Source organism: Schistocerca americana, chromosome 7 (assembly GCF_021461395.2).
Source record: "Schistocerca americana isolate TAMUIC-IGC-003095 chromosome 7, iqSchAmer2.1, whole genome shotgun sequence".
NCBI lineage: Eukaryota > Metazoa > Arthropoda > Insecta > Orthoptera > Acrididae > Schistocerca > Schistocerca americana.
In genome coordinates, this window is record NC_060125.1 from 68,471,625 (window position 1) to 68,490,151 (window position 18,527).

General features: G+C 42.8%; 1 protein-coding gene across 1 annotated transcript in view; it reads left to right on the forward strand.

Annotated features, from left to right (window-relative positions):
* The window catches only part of LOC124621963 (acetylcholine receptor subunit beta-like 2), a 294,185-nt gene that overhangs the window by 183,198 nt on the left and 92,460 nt on the right, over positions 1-18,527 (forward strand). Inside the window, exon 8 of the mRNA XM_047147491.1 lies at positions 10,542-10,700. Coding sequence (XP_047003447.1) covers positions 10,542-10,700 — 159 coding nt within the window. The remainder of the gene's footprint in view (positions 1-10,541; positions 10,701-18,527) is intronic.

Sequence of the window (18,527 nt, forward strand, 5' to 3'; positions counted from 1 at the left end):
CTTTATTGAACATAATAACAATTACACATACGAAAGAATGGTGTTTTATCTACACATCCTTTTCTTCTGCGTTATCTCCATCCCGTTCTATGGCCTTCCTCCATCGCGAAACAAAAGGGGGTGTGCCCTGTCGGTACCAATGCTTGGCCTATTGGAACTGAATTCTATATTTAACTTATATTCAACCTTAAAATGTCTTCCACGAATGGCATCCTTGGTTGGTCCCAACAAGTGGAAGTCCGAGGGGGTTATGCCAGACTGTCAGGTGTGACAGCCGCGGATGGTCTCCCCGACCGCTGCAAATCGTGGAGCTTCACCGAACCACCTTCTGATGACCTCATGCTCCGTGCTCAGCGACTAACTGTCCTTCTGTCGACAGCAGATGCTCCATAGACTTTGTACAAGCGTTTGTGAATATTCCCCACTGTTTCTTTCCCTGCAGTGAGAAATTCAATGACGACACGTTGCTTGTAACGTACATCACCTACAGAAGCCATTTTGAAACTGTCCTGCAGCTACGCTATCTGTCGGAAGTGACAGAAACTTGGCGCATTCAATCGAGAGACTGCAAATAATACATACGTAGCGTTTCTAATTCGTAGCACTGTTTTCGGCTGAGAAAAAAAAAAAATGCCGTGCTTTACTTTCTAGGCCACCCTCGTATCTACGGGGTGTTTCACAATAGTTTGACGATTTCACATTTGAATAGCACACAGACTAAATGCGAAACAATGTTGAACATTTTACACAAGGTACAACATTTATCCAAGTTTACTTATGAAATATTACATGAAGCGAATGACGACCAGTCGCGGCTACACAATACTCGAGGTGTTTCACTCAGTTTTGAACACGTCTTTCGTAACTGCTGAAGAAATTCTGGAAATTTCATCATGAATTCCATTTTTTAACTGTTGCCACTTCTCCGCCGGTCGGAGTACACTCTCGCCTTCAAATAACCACCTAGGTAAAATGAAAGTTAAATGAAGTGAGCGAGGCCATCATTCGACGTAAGCGCGTTTGGTAATTATGCTATTACTAAATGCTTCACGGAGAACTTGCAAGGCCTTGTTGGATGTGTGGCATGTCGCACCGTATTGCTGGAAAGTTTCCGTTACGTATTCGTTACGAAAGATGAGGGCTTGCCTGTAAACTGCTGTACACACGTTCGATGTTCTCGGGGGTTTGAAAGGTTTTCCAAGGTCTGACTGATTTTAGATTCGATGCACTGGCAGGTTCACGGAAGCTTCTTACCCAATTCAATATTGCTCCTCAAGCAGGAATTGGGTATCACCGCAAAATCTTGAAATGTTTACGAAAGGGACGTTGCACTCGCAGGACAGATTAGCGATAGCGAAAATAGCGCCCCAACGTTAACCCGTGGTGTTGCTTCGACCAGTAAGCTATGATTACTACTGACCTGTATACGGGACGAAGCTTGACTCTCCGCACTTTGAAAATTGCACTAGAAACGGAATAGGTAGTGATAACACATACGTATTAACGTCTAATCCGATCGCTGGCTTACCGCCGTCGCTGTATCTCGCTTTTAGCGCGCGTTATTCAAATCTGAAATCGCCAACACATCGTGAAACACCCTGTAGAAGGTAGTAAATTTGCTCTATAAGCACTCTATAGTTCGACAATGGAGTCTGAAACTTCATACGTCATTCCAATAATTCTAGCAGTGATTCTAAATGTTAGGGCTTTGAGAGTAGCTTACGGATGCTATCCATGTAATATCTTTCGCTTTGAATGTGCAAACGTAATATCACTCTTCAGAAATTTTTCTTGCATGAGTAAGAAAACTGAAACCGCGTGGACCTATAGAGGAAGGATGGAAGTTAAAAGTAGTTGAACGAGTGTTCTTATTGGTACTGAGAGAATATGGATAGCAGTGCTACAACCAAGAAGTACTTACACAAAAGGGAACAAGTGGGGAAAACCACGCAGAACGACATAATAAGAGCTGGAATAAGGAGACCACTGACTGTAATCACATATGACAAACGGCATCATGAGATGGCAGACTCTGGTGTAGTTGATCAAAGAACGCGCATTATAAAACTAATGAAAATATTATTCACATGTGCAGGTATTCTCTTATTAGATTCATTGCTGTAAATTTCGTGTATGTGTGTGAAATCGTATGGGACTTAACTGCTAAGGTCATCAGTCCCTAAGCTTACACACTACTTAACCTAAATTATCCTAAGGACAAACACACACACACACCCATGCCCGAGGAAGGACTCGAACCTCCGCCGGGACAAGCCGCAGAGTCCATGACTGCAGCGCCTTAGACCGCTCGGCGTAAATTTCGTAAATAAAGTAAAGTAGCAGAGAATGATGAGTAAGAGATATTTGAAAATTGCAGTAGAGAACAGGCAGTGATAACACATATATGTTAAGGTTTAATCCGATCACTGATTTCTCGCTGTCCATTTTTTCTTAAAATAATTCGTAGTTGAACGGAATATCGTGACGGCACTGAATCATCTTAATATGACAAATGGAGTAGCATATCAATACATACTTTATTTCTATTTCGAAACGGTTTTATGAGATTAACGGGATTATGAATACACAGTACATACACTCCTTTATAGTATGAGCCGTATTGAAGACCGTATTCAAGAAGCTGACCTGTTGCAACAGTAGTTCTTAGTTGAATCCGGACACATTTTACCGCCCAAACGCAGCACAATGTAGGAATCAAGTATCTGAAGAGAAGAGAGAGCGACCCTATACTGATGCGGCCCCACGTTTCCGTCTGGCGCGCTAATCCTGATCCTGGACCTTGCTTTCCTGCAGACGTCATCGCTTGCGGAGAATCTCGCTTAAATACCGACGTCGCCGCTGGAACAAAATGGCTCTGAGCACTATGGGACTCAACTTCTGAGGTCATCAGTCCCCTATAACTTAGATCTACTTAAACCTAACTAACCTAAGGACATCACACACATCCATGCCCGAGGCAGGATTCAAACCTGCGACCGTGGCGGTCGCTCATTTCCAGACTGTAGCGCCTAGAACCGCTTGGCCACTCCGGCCGGCTCGCCGCGGTCACTGCGAGTCATATTTCGCAGGCGGAAATAATAAACGAACATATCCTACCAATTAAACTCGGCAATATCGTAATCAAAATAGCCACCAGTGAAAATAGTTGTCATCACATTGTTCGTTTTGTATCACGCACGTATCCAGTGTCCTATTCTGTGGCGGAGGGGCCGGAGGGCCATAGTTCTTTACTCGTTTCCAATGCTACCCCAACCCCTTCCCCTTCCTCCGTATATTACCTGCCGTCACACTCACTTTTAAGATCCCACATACGCATTTCATTTGAACAGTAATAACAACTAAATATGCAAAAGTTTTAATACAATAATAATAGTTTACTTGGATCAGTCCTGTGGCATTTCCTGTATCTTGAGGCGTGTAGGACTAATTTTAAATGTGTCTCTGTACTCGCGATAGCGTTCTCGCTTCCCGAGCACGGGGTCCCAGGTTCGTTTCCCGGCGGGGTTAGGGATTTTCACAAGCCTCGAGATGACAGGTTATTATTGTGTCGTCTTCACCATCATCATTCATCCCCATTACGGTCGGAGGGAGGCAATGGCAAACCACCCCCGCTAGAACCTTGCCTAGTACAGAGGTGCGGGTCTGCCGCATCGTCCCTTACGTTCTGTCGAGGAGTATGGGACTTCATCACCATCATCATCCTTCACACACTTCCAATTCTCGTTGCTCACCCAACCAGTAACAGCCTAGAATGATGTCCAGTAAAAAGTTAACAAATTTCCAACACTTAATTTTAACGAGTTGTAAGATAATAATGGACAAGCACAGATTAATGAAGCATGATGCAATTTCGCAATAAATGCAACTTTGAACTGCAGATAAAGCTCTAACATCGGTGCCGTCAGTATGGATAAGCTGCAGAATAATAGTTCCCACTGTAGTCTGACCATGTGTTGTCGCTACTATGAAATCTATAAGGGACTTATCCTCTATTATACGAATGCAATCACACATCGGATTAATTTAGGGTACACTACGCCCATTGAGATAATGCCTATTGAAGCAATATGGTTCTCAAACAAAATTGGAACTATGAATGCTTTCCGTTTGTATTTTATACAAATAAATGGCAGACTTAAAGGCAGGTAAATGCTACAATAACTAAGAGACATCTGTGAGGTGAGAATTAAGATATAAATAGCACATTAGTCAGATAACATGAGACATGGTACATTTATGAAATTACTAGAATTTTTACACGTGGTACTTTAATTGTGATAACTACACGGTAAAGAGTCCCTGGAGCAACAAATTTAAGACAAATTCTGACTGCTGGTGTTCCATATAACGACTACAAAGAGTGATCTGGGGTGAACCTCTGTGTTGTAGAAGTGAGCAAGATGTTCCACATTCCTTTACAGTCTCATCTCACAATCTACAAATTCGTTGACGTATTCCAAAGTAACGGTCTCTTGCTGAAGGCAAGGCTTCTAATGGAAGAACGGTGCCAAACACTGCCCGAGCACGGCCAGTAGGGTTTTTCTGTGTATTCTTTGGTTTCCACTTCATTAGTTCCTTTCACTCCCCGTACGGTTTTACTCTTATTATGCTAATTGTAATTCATTATAGAATACAGCATCTTACCTTTTTCTGTTGCCTTTTTCAGTTTCATCTACAGGGTTTGGATTGTTACACTTGTTGACACCATATTGGTGGTAGTTGGTCCCCAGATACCGTTCCTATTGCCATCACTCCTCTTGGGACAATATCTGTGTACCTCGTCTGTCTGTGTCTAGAGTAAATCATTGTCCAGGTGTAAGAACATCTTTGTTAATGTTTTCGTAATGTTTAATTGAGGCGGGACGTGGTTATCAACCTAGTACTTACTTGTTCCATAAAATTTCGGGCGTGCTGCCGCATAAATTCAGCCTCTGCCTCTAATATTTCTGCTGAATACTGTCCAGCCATCTTCATAGTGAGCCGAGGTGACTAACGCTCCAGCACTTGCTCCGTCCTTTTAAATTCGACGACCGAACCACTGCGTATGCGGCCAAAGATACACAAGGCGGCAAAGACGTTGATAGGTGGCAAAGAGGTGTAACATAGGCATGGAAATTAAATCTAAGGCCGCGCAGTCGATCCACAGGATGATATCGAAGTGTCACGGAGAGCTGAACCGTCACGAAGTCCCTGTGATTCAATTACAGAAATTGCCGGATTCCGTGATTTGTCCAAGCTGAAGCCGCTATCTCTATTAATTAAACTCGTCGCCAACCGAATTTCAGTTGCTTCATTCACTACTGAGTCCCAGAAAGATGAAGTCGAGGTTAAAACTTCGACATTATCGTCCACCATACAGTGCCCAGTGGCAATACAGTGCTCCGCCACCGCAGATTTATTAGGTTGTAAGAGCCGGGTGTACCTGCGGTGCTCTGTGCATCTCTACTGAACTGTAAGTGTCGTCTGTCCGATGTATGAAAGGCCGCACTCACAAGGGATCTTGTAAACCACAGGCTTGCGAAGCACCAAATCATCTTTAACGGAACCCAGGAGTGCTGCAGTCTTATGTGGAGGGCGAAAAATCATTTTCACTGAGTTTCCTGAGGATCCGTCCGATTTTTGACGGAAGGCTTCCCACTTATAGCGGGAAAGCCATGAATTTAAAATTTCCGTGTCTTCTTTTTTTGTGCTCATTGTTGATTTCATTTGTAGTGCCTTATGCATGTACTGTTGAGAATACCCGTTGGCTTCAAAAACTCTTCCCAGGTGTAGAAACTCGTCCTCCAGACTGCTCTCGTCAGCAATGACGTGTGCTCTGTGTACTAGATTTCTGAGCACACTCATCGTCTGCGAAGGATGGTGGCAGCTATTTGCACCTAAATATAAATCCGTATGGGTCGGTTTTCGATACATTGCATGTCCAAAAGTGCCATCATCTTTCATCATAATGTCGAAATTTTAGCTTCGACTTCATATTTCTGGGGATCAGTAGTGAAAGAAGCAACTGAAATTCGGCTGGCGACGAATCTGATTAATAGAGATAGCGGCTTCAGCTTGGACAAATCATGGAATCTGGCAATTTCTGTACTTAAATCACAAGAGACATTGTGACGATACAGGTCTCCGTGACACATCGATATCACCGTGTGGATCAACTGCGCAGCCGTAGATTTAATATCCATGCATATGTTACACCTCTTTGCCGCGTATCCATGTCTCTGCCGCCTTGTGTATCTTTGGCCGTAGAAGCAGCGGTTCGGTCCTCGAATTTAAAAGGACGGAGCAAGTGCTGGAGCGTTAAGCACCTCGGCTCATTCTGAAGATGGCTGAGCGGTATTCAGCCGAAATATTAGAAGAAAAAGCTGAATTTCTGCGGCTGCACGCCCGAAATTTTATGGAATAGTCTTTACGATGCGAGAACATAAAGATGCACATCTAGTATTTACCTAGCTGGATGAGGCAAACCGGCTAAAAACTACATCCATGTCGGCCAACGCACCATTCCTCATCTTTAAGCCACATTTTCTGGAGTATCATTATTTACGTGTTTGTTAGAACGTGTAGCATGCATTACGGCATGTATGTAAAACAATGGTACTAATTAAAAGTAGATGAAATATAGAGTGCAGAAATCTTACATGCAGTGTGGGAAAAAACTGTCCCAGAAAATATTTCCTGCATTATAAGATAGGTAACCCAACTTACATCATCTGCTTCGGGTCCAGATAACGGAAACTGGCTTGCTATTTTAATGTGCATGAAATATTTTGTGGGCCACTTGTATTTTGTCAACCCTATACATGGCACGATAACTTCATGAAAAAGCACTGTCGTAAGTGTCACAGACATACACAAACTGACAGTGTCACACCACCCACCATTTCTCCAGACCCACCCCAACACCTCACTCCACTCTCTCAGAATCCCTCAGTCAGTTTCCACGATTGCTCAGTGAGCTCTAACGCATGTGAACAAGTTCAGTGAAAGCCTGCACAGTTTTCTACGTTTCAGATTAAGTGTAAAGAAATGTTTACTGACTGAAACCTATACTATGCGAATTTACCACACGTGGAACAAAAAACGGCAGCCTGAACAGGACACAAAATCAATTTAAGTGAAAAATACAAACATAGAATTGTAAATGGAAATAGCTAGATCCAAACAAGACAGAATCACTACAAAATTCATATCAAAATACGTGTAATTAAATAATTTTATGTGTATTAGAAACCCTGGAGATGCCTACCATGAATAGGTGAAACATGCCTGGAACTTAACAATAAATTTCAGTTGCAAAAAACGGAAGTATTTTTCTCTTTATGAAAAAACATAATTGAAGTTATTATTATCAACTGAGGAAAATGGTTGCAAATATTAACAATATTCTAAATTTCTCAGTACAGTCATTAGTAACCCTGGTCAGTGACAGAATGTACGTTGCACTTTCTCTATATGAGAGAATGGTACACTCCTGTATTATGTGCTGGATGGTCTGGGGTGTCTCTTCCATTTGGAAGGAAAATCCTTGCATACTTGGATACTCCACGGTTTGTGTGAAATCTATTAGCTGTCTTCCTCTACGTCGACGCAGATCTAAGCATGGAGCTTTAACATGAATATCAAGGTCCGTCTCTACTCCTGATGGAGCACTGTGTGTATGTAATCCATGATCAAGAAATTTTGCAGTTTCTATTAATTGTTGTCTGAATTTCATCCTGATGTACGTACTAGGGATGGGTGAGAAGCTCAGGGTTGTCCAGCATTTTCTTATACTGGCGTAACGAGCTCATACAGCATAGTGTTGGGAGGCAGCACTCTGGGGTGGTTTTCAGTTAGCCTATGACGGTACACATTTCTGTACTGTGTTGGGTGCCCAACGTGTTGGAACCATAGTTTGATGTTCAATGCAATTGCGAAACTTTTCTGTAGTTAAGTCTACTTCGTAGTTCAACAGCACTGCAGTGTCACTAAACATAAGCGTAGCGTGCAGTACGCCCAGCGGCTTTTTCTGTTTAGTGAAAATTTAAGAATCTGAGCTCCAGTAAGAAGATTAGCTTCAGATGACGTACATCGTCAAGGCATACCCTACAATGTTCCAAAGTTTTATAGTATCGTTTATATGCAACTTGAATCTCAGATCTCTACTGGCTACCGTGAGTTCCATGTTCTTTCATCAAAATGTACGTGCAGGAGAATATGACATATCCGTCAGAATCAGAAGTACGGATTTTTTAGTAAGGAGATTCGTTTTATTTAGCAAATCATCTACAAATCTTCCAGTACGGCAGTAGTAGCTATATCTAGGGCACATATAATTATTTATTTTGTTGCTGTTGTAACTGATATTGTATCGATCCTTCATTGTTAATTTTTAGTCGATCACAAAGTAATGAATTCTTGTATAACAGAACTATTAATATTACTGTTTCTTAATAGATAAGCTAATTGTGCTTTTCAGATGTTAATACCTGAGAAAATGCCCCATTTAAAAATCAGAAATACCTGCGTAGGAGCTTCCATGTAGTTATTTAACTGTAACAATAGTAATAATAATTACTACTATATTTATTGATCTTTTGATAATTTAGTACAATGATATGGACGACTCAGCTCTGTAGAAGCTTAAATAATGCATATAATGTAAAATGGGAACTAATTTTTATCTTAACAGCGTACCAAACTGATAGAAATTTTGACACACATACCATTTCGCTCATGTTACTTCACCTACATAATTTCAACCACACATTTATAGTTAATGAAGACGTTAAGATCAGTTCAACAGTTTTTTGAGTACCCAACTATATGAAACGACGAAAACAGAGAAGGCAAAGGACACAGTAAAAGTTATCATAGATAGCCTTGGGGAAAATGTCAGACCGATGACGTGTATAAAGGTGAATTATTCATGCATCCCCAACGGCATAGACTTCTTAAATACTTGCATGTTTTCATTTCTTTTACAGATATACTTAATGTGTTATATACTACTTGCAATGCATTGAAGATTGTTTCAGATTTATGTAGCATACTTTTCCTATATAACGCCTCACTATGTCTTTCTCAACGAAAATTGCTTCTATTTCTAGTTTCATAAATGTGAAATTATTAACAATTCACCAAGTGATTTAAGGTAACATCCACGTTCACACATACAGTTCTGGAACAGCCAAAGTTTCAAATGCATCAAAAATCTTCTTCCATAATTCCCTCTTGGTTTCAGAAGTTTGAAGAATTTTTTTACAGTCGTTACATTCCGCAGAACATCACACTGTAACATGTGCGCGGTAGGCTCTTAGTGCTGTTTCGGTGCCGCAGTAGATCTTAAAACATTTGTAATACATTACAGTATTTACTAATGTCTGTAAATAGGAATCGGGACACAATAACATTTAAAAAATCTACTGATTTCTCTTGGCACTTCCCACACATCTAATTACACCAAGATAAGTCATGGGATAGCGATATGCACATATACAGATGGCGGTAGTATCGCGTACATGAGGTATAAAAGGGCAGTGCATTGGTAGAGCTGTCATTTGTACACAGGTGATTGTGCCCGCACAACGATAATTAACGGACTTTGAACGCGGAATGGTAGTTGGAGCTAGACGCGTGGGACATTCCATTACGGAAATCTTTAGGGAATTCAATATTCCGAGATTCACAGAGTCAAGAGTGTGCCAAGAATATCAAATTTCAGGCATTACCTCTCACCGCGGTCAACGGAGCGGCTGACAGCCTTCACTTGACGACCGAGAGCAGCGGCGTTTGCCTAGAAGTTGTCAGTGCTAACAGACAAGCAAAGAAGACAGACGTACGAGTGCCTTTGCTAACAGAACAGAATCGCCTGCGGCGCTTCTCCTGGGCTCGTGACCATATCTGTTCGAGCTTAGACGATTGGAAAACCGTAGTCTGTATCAGACAAGTCTCGACTTCAGATGGTATGAGCTGATGGTAGAGCCCAAGTGTGCTGCAGACTACACAAATCCATGGACCAAAATTCTCAACAAGGCACTGTGTTGGCTTGATAATGTTGTGGGCTGTGTTTACGTGGAACCGATAATACACTGGAAATGGTTATGTTCAGCTACTGGAGACCATTTGCATTTACTCCCAAATAACGATTCCACCGGGCCACAATTGTTCACGATTGGTTTGAAGAAAATTATGGGCAATTCGAGCGAATGATTTGGCCACTCATATTACCTGACATGAATCTCGTGGAACATTTATGGGACCTCATCGAGAGGTCAGTTCGTGTAAAATATACTGCTCCAGCTACATTTTCGCAATTACGGTCGCCTGTAGAGGCAGCATGGCTCAATATTTCTGCATGGGACTTCCAGCGAATTGTTGAATCCCTGCCACGTGGAGTAGTTGCTGCACTACGACGGAAAAAAACGATTTCCGGCTCGATACTAGGAGGCATCCCATGGCTGTTTCCCCCTCAGTGCAAGTGCAGGGCGCAGCACGCTGCCCGCATTACGCACGCTGACGTTTCGTCGCGTTGTGTCCAGGTCGCCGTCGACGCACCGCATGTCGCCGTGGGTGAAGCGCGTCTTCCTGCACTTCATGCCGCGACTGCTGATGATGCGGCGGCCGCCCTACTCCTCGAGGGACTGCATCGACGACAACAACTTCATCGACAACGGCTACACGAACGACATGGACTTCAGGTAAGTCCCACAGAGGGACACGCAAAGTGTGGGTAGCTGAACGCGTGCATTTATACGTTTCCTTCACGAATCAGTTGTTAGTAGCTTTAGATTGAAAGAAAAAACTAATATGACAATGAAACAATTTTTTAGCTCTAGTTTCTGTCACATACAATAAGTAGACATACAGGGTGAGCACAAAGTCTTGCCCTGATTATAAAAGTTTATAACAGAATAACCGTTTGACATAATAAGTTATATTTGACGCCGTTACATAGATTAGTGTTACTAGTTTTTTTTAAGACCACTTACTTTAGAAAACCTCAACGTGTGCTCCATCGGTAGCTCGGAGAATGTCAAGGCGGTATTCCAGTTCCCGACAGGTGTTTCGTAACATGTGTTCTGTTACAGTATCCACAACAGCTTGTATCCTAGCCTTCAGTTTGTCAACGTCAGCAACTGGTGTGGCGAAGACTCTGTCCTTGATACAGCCCCAGACAAAAAAGTCAAGGGGCGTAATGTCTGGAGAGGGGGGTGGCCACGGTGTTGGACCGTTCCTTCCAATCGGGATATTACTCCCCTCTCCAGACATTACGCCCCTTGACTTTTTTTTTCTGGGGCTATATCAAGGACAGAGTCTTCGTCACACCAGTTGCTGACGTCGACGAACTGAAGGCTAGAATACAAGCTGCTGTGGATACTGTAACAGAACACATGTTACGAAACACCTAGAGGGAACTGGAATACCGCCTCGACATTCTCCGAGCTACGAAGGGAGCACAACCTGAGGTTTATTAACGTAAGTGGTTTTAAAAAAAACTCTTAACACTAACCTATGTAACGGCATCAACTGTAACTTATTATGTGAAACGGTTGTTCTGTTATAAATTTTTGTAATCAGGCCAAGACTTTGCGCTCACTCTGCTCTTTACGTTAAAATAGTGAGAGAAATCGATAAATTTTAGTGACATAAGTCATGAACATTGAAAACCCATTTGAAGTTTTCTTTATCGTAGTTACATCCTCAGCGTTCTAAATTGATAGAATGCCTGGTAGTTGGCTGAATATGAAGAGAATCAAGAGGTGGTTTTATGAGATCGTTATCTTTTGGGTTGCCCCTTTGTAAGCGTTTTCCAGAACATCCCTGCACACAGACCAGTAGTAATCCAGTAGCACCGCTTTATTAGAATGGCCTTGACATCGTTGTTCCAGTAAAGAAATAGCCTGACGGCATCTTTCTCCGAATTCATCACTGCCGAGTTCACAACTAGGAGGGAAACAGTCAATATGTGGGTGGAGAAAATTGTTTTTAAGTGGAATGCTTCCGTGTTGATGGTATATTTGCTGAAGTACTGTCTTTTCATCTCTTTTTTTTATCCTAAGAATTCACGAATGTCTCCTTTTAAAACTTCCCGCGCTTACATTTCTTTCCCCTCCAAAACTCCGGCAAACGCGGGACCTTTACAATTGCCGAATTTCTGATCAGTCACCTTCTTGTACTTAATGTACAAAATTGCGTCTCCTAATTGTATTGTTTTGAACTGGGCACCTAGAAACGACGGAGAGGCTTCGCCCCCGCCGTGGCCCACAGTGGTACACAACCCCACAACAGGCTACAGCAGTCCACTCACCCCACCGCCGCCCCACACCGAACCCAGAGTTATCGTATGGTTCGGCCCCCAGTGGATACCCACGGGTACGTGTCGCACCAGACGAGTGTAACCCCAATGTTTGCGTGGTAGTGTAATTATGGTGTACGCGTAGGCCTACGTGGAGAAAGTGTTTGCGCAGCAATCGCCGACATAGCATAACTGAGGCGTAATAAGGGGAACCAGCCCGCAATTTCCGAGGCAGATGGAAAACCACCTTAAAAACCATCCACAGACTGGCTGGCACACCGAAACTCGACGCTAATCCCCTGAGGGTTCGTGCCGGGGACCGGTACTCCTTTCCACCCGGAAAAGCAGTGCGTTAGACCGGGCGGCTAACCGGGCGGGTTGTCTCTTAATTCCTTATGAGGCCTATCCTTCTAGATTTATACTTCCAACAAAACTTTTCATCAAACCAAGATTTATTTTTAAGGGGTGAAAGAAGAACGTTTTTTCGGTCGGAAACGAGGTTTTTCTCATTAAAGTTAAGAATTCTTGCAGGTCAGTGTTCTTGATTGTAATGTGATTTCCTACGCTTACAGACCCACATTCATGGAAAGCACCTCTAATTAGTGTACTCCAGTTGCATTCGTAATAGTAGAGTGGTGAGTATTAGGCCACCACACATTTTCCACTAGCACTCTGCGAGTTTGCTGCAGTCGAGGTGGACTGTCATGTTGGCGTAAGTCTGATTCATATGAACTGCATGACTAACAACAACAAAAGAACGATGACTGCCGTTGTGTAGTAATGCAGCTTTTGGACTAAGCTTGGAGGTATCTATGAAACCGAATAAGGTGGCGCAGTGGCTAGTACACTAGACTCGCACTCGGAAGAACGATGGTTCAAACTCCGGTCATCCTGATTTAGGTTTCCCATTATTTTTCCTAATCGCTCCAGCCAAATGCCGGATATGTTCCTTTGAAAGGGCACGGCTGATTTCCTTTTCCATCCATTCCTAATCCGAGCCCGTGCTCCGTCGCCAATGACCCCGTTGTCGACGGGACATTAATCATCGATCTCCTCATCCTCCTCGTCCTCCTCGTCCTCCTCCAGTCAGTTGGATCACGATTGAAATTCGCATCAGATGATTTCTAGCTCTACTGCTTTTATGCAGTCAAAGAATTAATTACCTGTATGACTAATAGAAACTACACAATTTTAAATCAAGAATTTCTAAAGACTAACGAAACAGTTTATGTACGAGATATGTGTTGACTGGGCATCATCACCATCATCATCAACACCAACAGATGGCCTCAAAAAGTTCTTGACTCAGTAAGTCTTGAGCCTCCTTTCTTAAATTTCCTAAATTATCAGTTTTGCTGTGCATTCTTTTCCAGTTCTCCCAACCTTACTGCCAAGAATGCTTTCTCCTCCTCTAAAACGTCCCTACGGATCCTGGAAATATAATCACCCTATCGGGCTCACTTAAAATCGCGGTGTTAAAAACACTTTACGACACATTTTAATTTTCTGTCTGCCCTCTGGATAAAATTATGGTTTTCACATATTGTGGTTACGGGGAATAGGGATTTGAAAATAAAAATTCGCAAAAATAGGAGTTACGGAAAATGCATAATTTCGAAACCGTAGAAAGATAAATGTTTCACCCAGGATAAGTTTAGTAAGACTTTTTGGTTCTTTTCTTTTGTATTCAAGTTCTGCAGTGTCTCTAACTAAGGTCCAACAAAATTCTGCCAATATGCTGCAGTTCCACAGCCCAACAAACCGCTATCCGGTGCTAAAATACCCTGGTGCAAACGTTTTACATGTTCATCAGTTATATCCCCCAACGTCTGAGGGAAAAAGTCAAGAAGGTAATCAAGGAAATGTAACTTCGGTGACACGTGAAACTTTATACGTTGGGCCGGCCGTGGTGGCCGAGCGGTTCTAGGCGCTCAGTCCGGAACCGCGCGACTGCTACGGTCGCAGGTTCGAATCCTGCCTCGGGCATGGATGTGTGTGATGTCCTTAGGTTAGTTAGGTTTAAGTAGTTCTAAGTTCTAGGGCACTGATGACCACAGCTGTTAAGTCCCATAGTGCTCAGAGCCATTTGAACCATTTTTTTTATACGTTGGAAACACCATGCCGGTTACCTTCTCTTTACGGTCATCAGATCTGTGATTTCCAAGGACGTACACACTGAGCTCAAGGCATTCAATGGCTCTTTCTCTGTCTCACTTAAAGAGATGGTGAAATAAGTATCTAGCTTAAGTTCTCATATTTAGGGGCCAATAAATACTACCTCTTTAATCTCTACACCGCTGAAACTGGGATATTTTGTATTCAGATGCGCAATAGCTTCCCATTCTCTGCTCAACACTTCTACCCATACTCGTATCGTCATTAGCTAGCTTTTAATATTCAGGGGTGGGAGACATACTTATTCAGAGTTTAGAAAAGGCTCCTACGACACAGTAATTTTCCCGGGAAATAAGCGTTTCGCTTACGCCACTGTTTACGTTCGTAACGTTCTTTCTCTTAGCAACTGTCTCACTCATACTGAATGCAGCAGTACTTCCTGAAACGTGGTTGCATGCCAGTCAATAGCCCTGTTACTTTGAGATCTGTACACAAATTCCATTTATACATATCATAGTGCACTGTCTCAAAGGTCTCTTTCTTGTTAACCGAGTATCGGACTGGAACCGAGGCATATTTGTTACCATTTTCAAAGAGGACTGCCTTTGAACTTGATTTCGAAGAATCAATAAGGAATTTCCATTCCCCATGTCGTGAACATGACGCAGTACTCCAGACAAACCACTGATGTCACTTCAGTGCGCAGACTCGTTGATGGTAGAGAAAAAGGTTTCAAACTCACTGTGGTGTCTCCTACGTGTCGTCACTTTAACTCCCTGAGCGAACAAATTCCATCCTTGCAATGGCGAAGCAATACCTCAGGCTGTACCTGTGACAGATCAAATCCCTACAGAGGTCGTTAATTTCTCCTAGCGAAATGCGACGAAGTGATGTCGGTTGTGGCGCAAAATACTCCGAAGACGGACCAACACGTGCTGTACTGGCTGCTGCTGCTGTTTCGCTCTCACTGCTGTTGGATACCATCTCTTTACGTTTTTCATCAATGGTCCAGTCACTTGGTGGCTTATGAGGTGGAGAAACGTCATGAGGAACTGGCCGCATGGCTGAGGGCAAATTTGGATATTCAATAGCATGTTTGGGTTTTGCAGACTAACCTTTGCTATTTTTGCTAGACCAAAGTGCGTCAGCGGCCTGATCCTTTTGATCGCGCCACACCATTGGTGCCGTAAATGACATTCATGCTGTCGAACCCTGCAACAAAGATGAAGAACAAAAAACTTACCTTGGTCCCCATCTCTGGAGCCAAGATACAACTCGTACGCCGTCTAAACTACAGCAGTAAGATGATGCCTTTTGCTTTTCACTATATGTTTCAAACCTACGTATCAAGTCATACTGGAGTTATGGACCTATTTACATATCGTCTATTGCTTAGGAAATGCATAAGAATTGAAATTTACTTCAATTAAATAGAAGTATTTTTCTTAACGGAGGAAAGAAAGATGTCCAAATGAAAAAAATATGTGATGGAGAAAAACTGCCGTCAAATTTGAATTCACCTTACGAAAATTAGTCATAATAACTTATTTTTATGTAGGGGGCAAATGAAAAATGTTGTGCAGTGTAATCTGAGGACCCACCTTTCATAACTGAAATTTCTTTCCTTACGTCTGTGTTTCATGATCATAAAGAAACGTTTGGAGAGTGTTGGTATTGTGGATCTGTTTCTGTCCTCTCTTGTATTATCCCATTTAATTGAATATCTGCACCTGTAAGGCGTGTTCCCAGGTATCTAAATTTCTGATACGGCTACGAATAGTCGGGACTTCGGTGGCTCCATCATTTACATCTTGTTAAATCCTGTTTCTCTTTCATTAAATTCGTATTTGGCTCGACGCGCTGCCAGAATACCATCTTCATAGACTCGCTGTTTACGATGTCTGCTGAACTCCATTTCATTATCGTTTATATGCGTGTATGGCAACAGCAGATCGAGTGATCTTTCAGAAACCTCTCCATCGTGTAGAACCTACATAAATAGTTGGGGCGAATTAGTAGAAAGAAAATGGGGCTAGAAAGAGACAGGAAGGAAGTAATGAATTAATGCACAAAGCATTGCGGCAATGTAACTGTGAGAGTTGGTAATATTTTGTACCAACCGGGGCATGACCCGGGATGCTCTGCTTCCCTAGCACGGTTACCTAAGCCACCTCGGACATCCAGACATGCCTTCTGTCACACTGGACATGGCTTCTGTCCCAGCTCGCACCGTCCGTGAACTGATAGATTTCTCATTCCCGTAAGAGTTCAGAAGTTGGATGTGCATCTGCACTGAAACTTTTCCATCAAACTGACGTCGCGCCCATTGAATTATAGATATGAGTGATGTCTGATGTGTCAGACATGTGAAAATCAGATGTCGTTTTCATTTGTAATTAGTGTCAAAATACAGGATGTACATAAAGTCCGGGAACACTTTCAGTTATTTACTGCACAAGAACCAAACAGTGTACAGATATCATGCATATGTCATTTTGAAGAGAAACCACAGCGTAGTTTGGTAATTTGCCGGTAGTCAGCGCTAGTCGCAAACATGGTGAGTTCAGGTGCGGAGTGAGCTTTCTGTGTGCTGGGGTTCAACAAAAACAAATGTGCTACAGCTTTTCAGCGGATGCTTAGAACGAAGTACGGGAAGAAGCCACCAACAAGGGAGGTCATTTACCGCTGGCACAACAAATTCGTTACGACAGGTTGCTTGTGCCCGGCAAAGACGAAGTGTTTTGAGTTGTGATCGCAGTCGCAACTATTGAATGAGGATGGGGATGGCATTGTTGATCACTGAAGTTTTAGCGACGAAGCCACTTTTCACACTAGTGGGAAAGTGAACAGGCATAATTGTCGAATTTGGGGCACAAAACATCCACACGAATGCATTGAATTTGAGCGTGATTCACCAAAGGTAAACGTTTTTTGTGCATTGTCACGTCGAAAACTGTACGGGCCATTCATCTTCGCCGGGAGCACTGTCACTGGATATTCCTACTTTTATATGTTGCAACGATGGCTGATGCCCCAAATGCAATCGGACTCTCCGTTCATCTTTCAGCAGGAGGGGTCTCAGCCCCATTTTCATCCTAAAGTTCGTGCGTACCTGAACACGGAGCTGGCGCATCGATGGATCAACCATGGTACAGAAGGGGATAGCTGTTTCGTGAAATGGCCCCCGAAACATCAGATCTCACTCCATGTGACTTTTTTCTGTGGGGATACGTTAAAGATCTGGTGTATGTACCGTCTCTACCACGTGATGTAGAAGAGCTCCGGGAGAGAATACGGGAAGGGACTGCCACAGTCGACGATGACATGCTGGGACGGGTATGGCAAGAACTCGATTACCGTATTGACATCTGTCGGGTCACTCAAGGTTCGCATATCGAATATCTGTAAAAAAAAAAAAAAAAAAAAAAAAAAAAAAAAAAAAAAAAAAAAAAAAAAACTTTCAGAGTTTCTGTCAAAATGCAATTTGTGTGGCATCTGTACAATGTTAAGTTATTGTGTAATAAATAACTGAAACTGTTCCAGGACTTTATGTGCACCCTGTTCTTAAATTATTACGGTACTAGTTGCTACTCGCAACTGTGATCGCTTATCAAAAATGGCTCTGAGCACTATGGGACTCAACTGCTGAGGTCATTAGTCCCCTAGAACTTAGAACTAGTTAAACCTAACTAACCTAAGGACATCACAAATATCTATGCCCGAGGCAGGATTCGAACCTGCGACCGTAGCGGTCTTGCGGTTCCAGACTGCAGCGCCTTTAACCGCACGGCCACTTCGGCCGGCGATCGCTTATCACTATGTTTTCAATGTGAGTGATGGTGACTATATACACAGGTAACTTATAAATATCTGGATAGTAGCGATACACATAGGTATGTATGTATGTATGAATAAAATACAGGGTGAGTCAGAAAGAGCGCCCCTTTTCAGTTGTCTGTTGTGACTGAAGGTGCCTGTCCAGGTAGTTGGTGACACGTTAGCAGCGCTGCAAGGGAGTGGGAAATTCAGTTGGAGTGTGGAATACCGTGTCTGTGTGGCAGAGCTTGACACTGAAACGAAGTCAATAGTAGCTACCCAACGAGCTTCCTTCAGA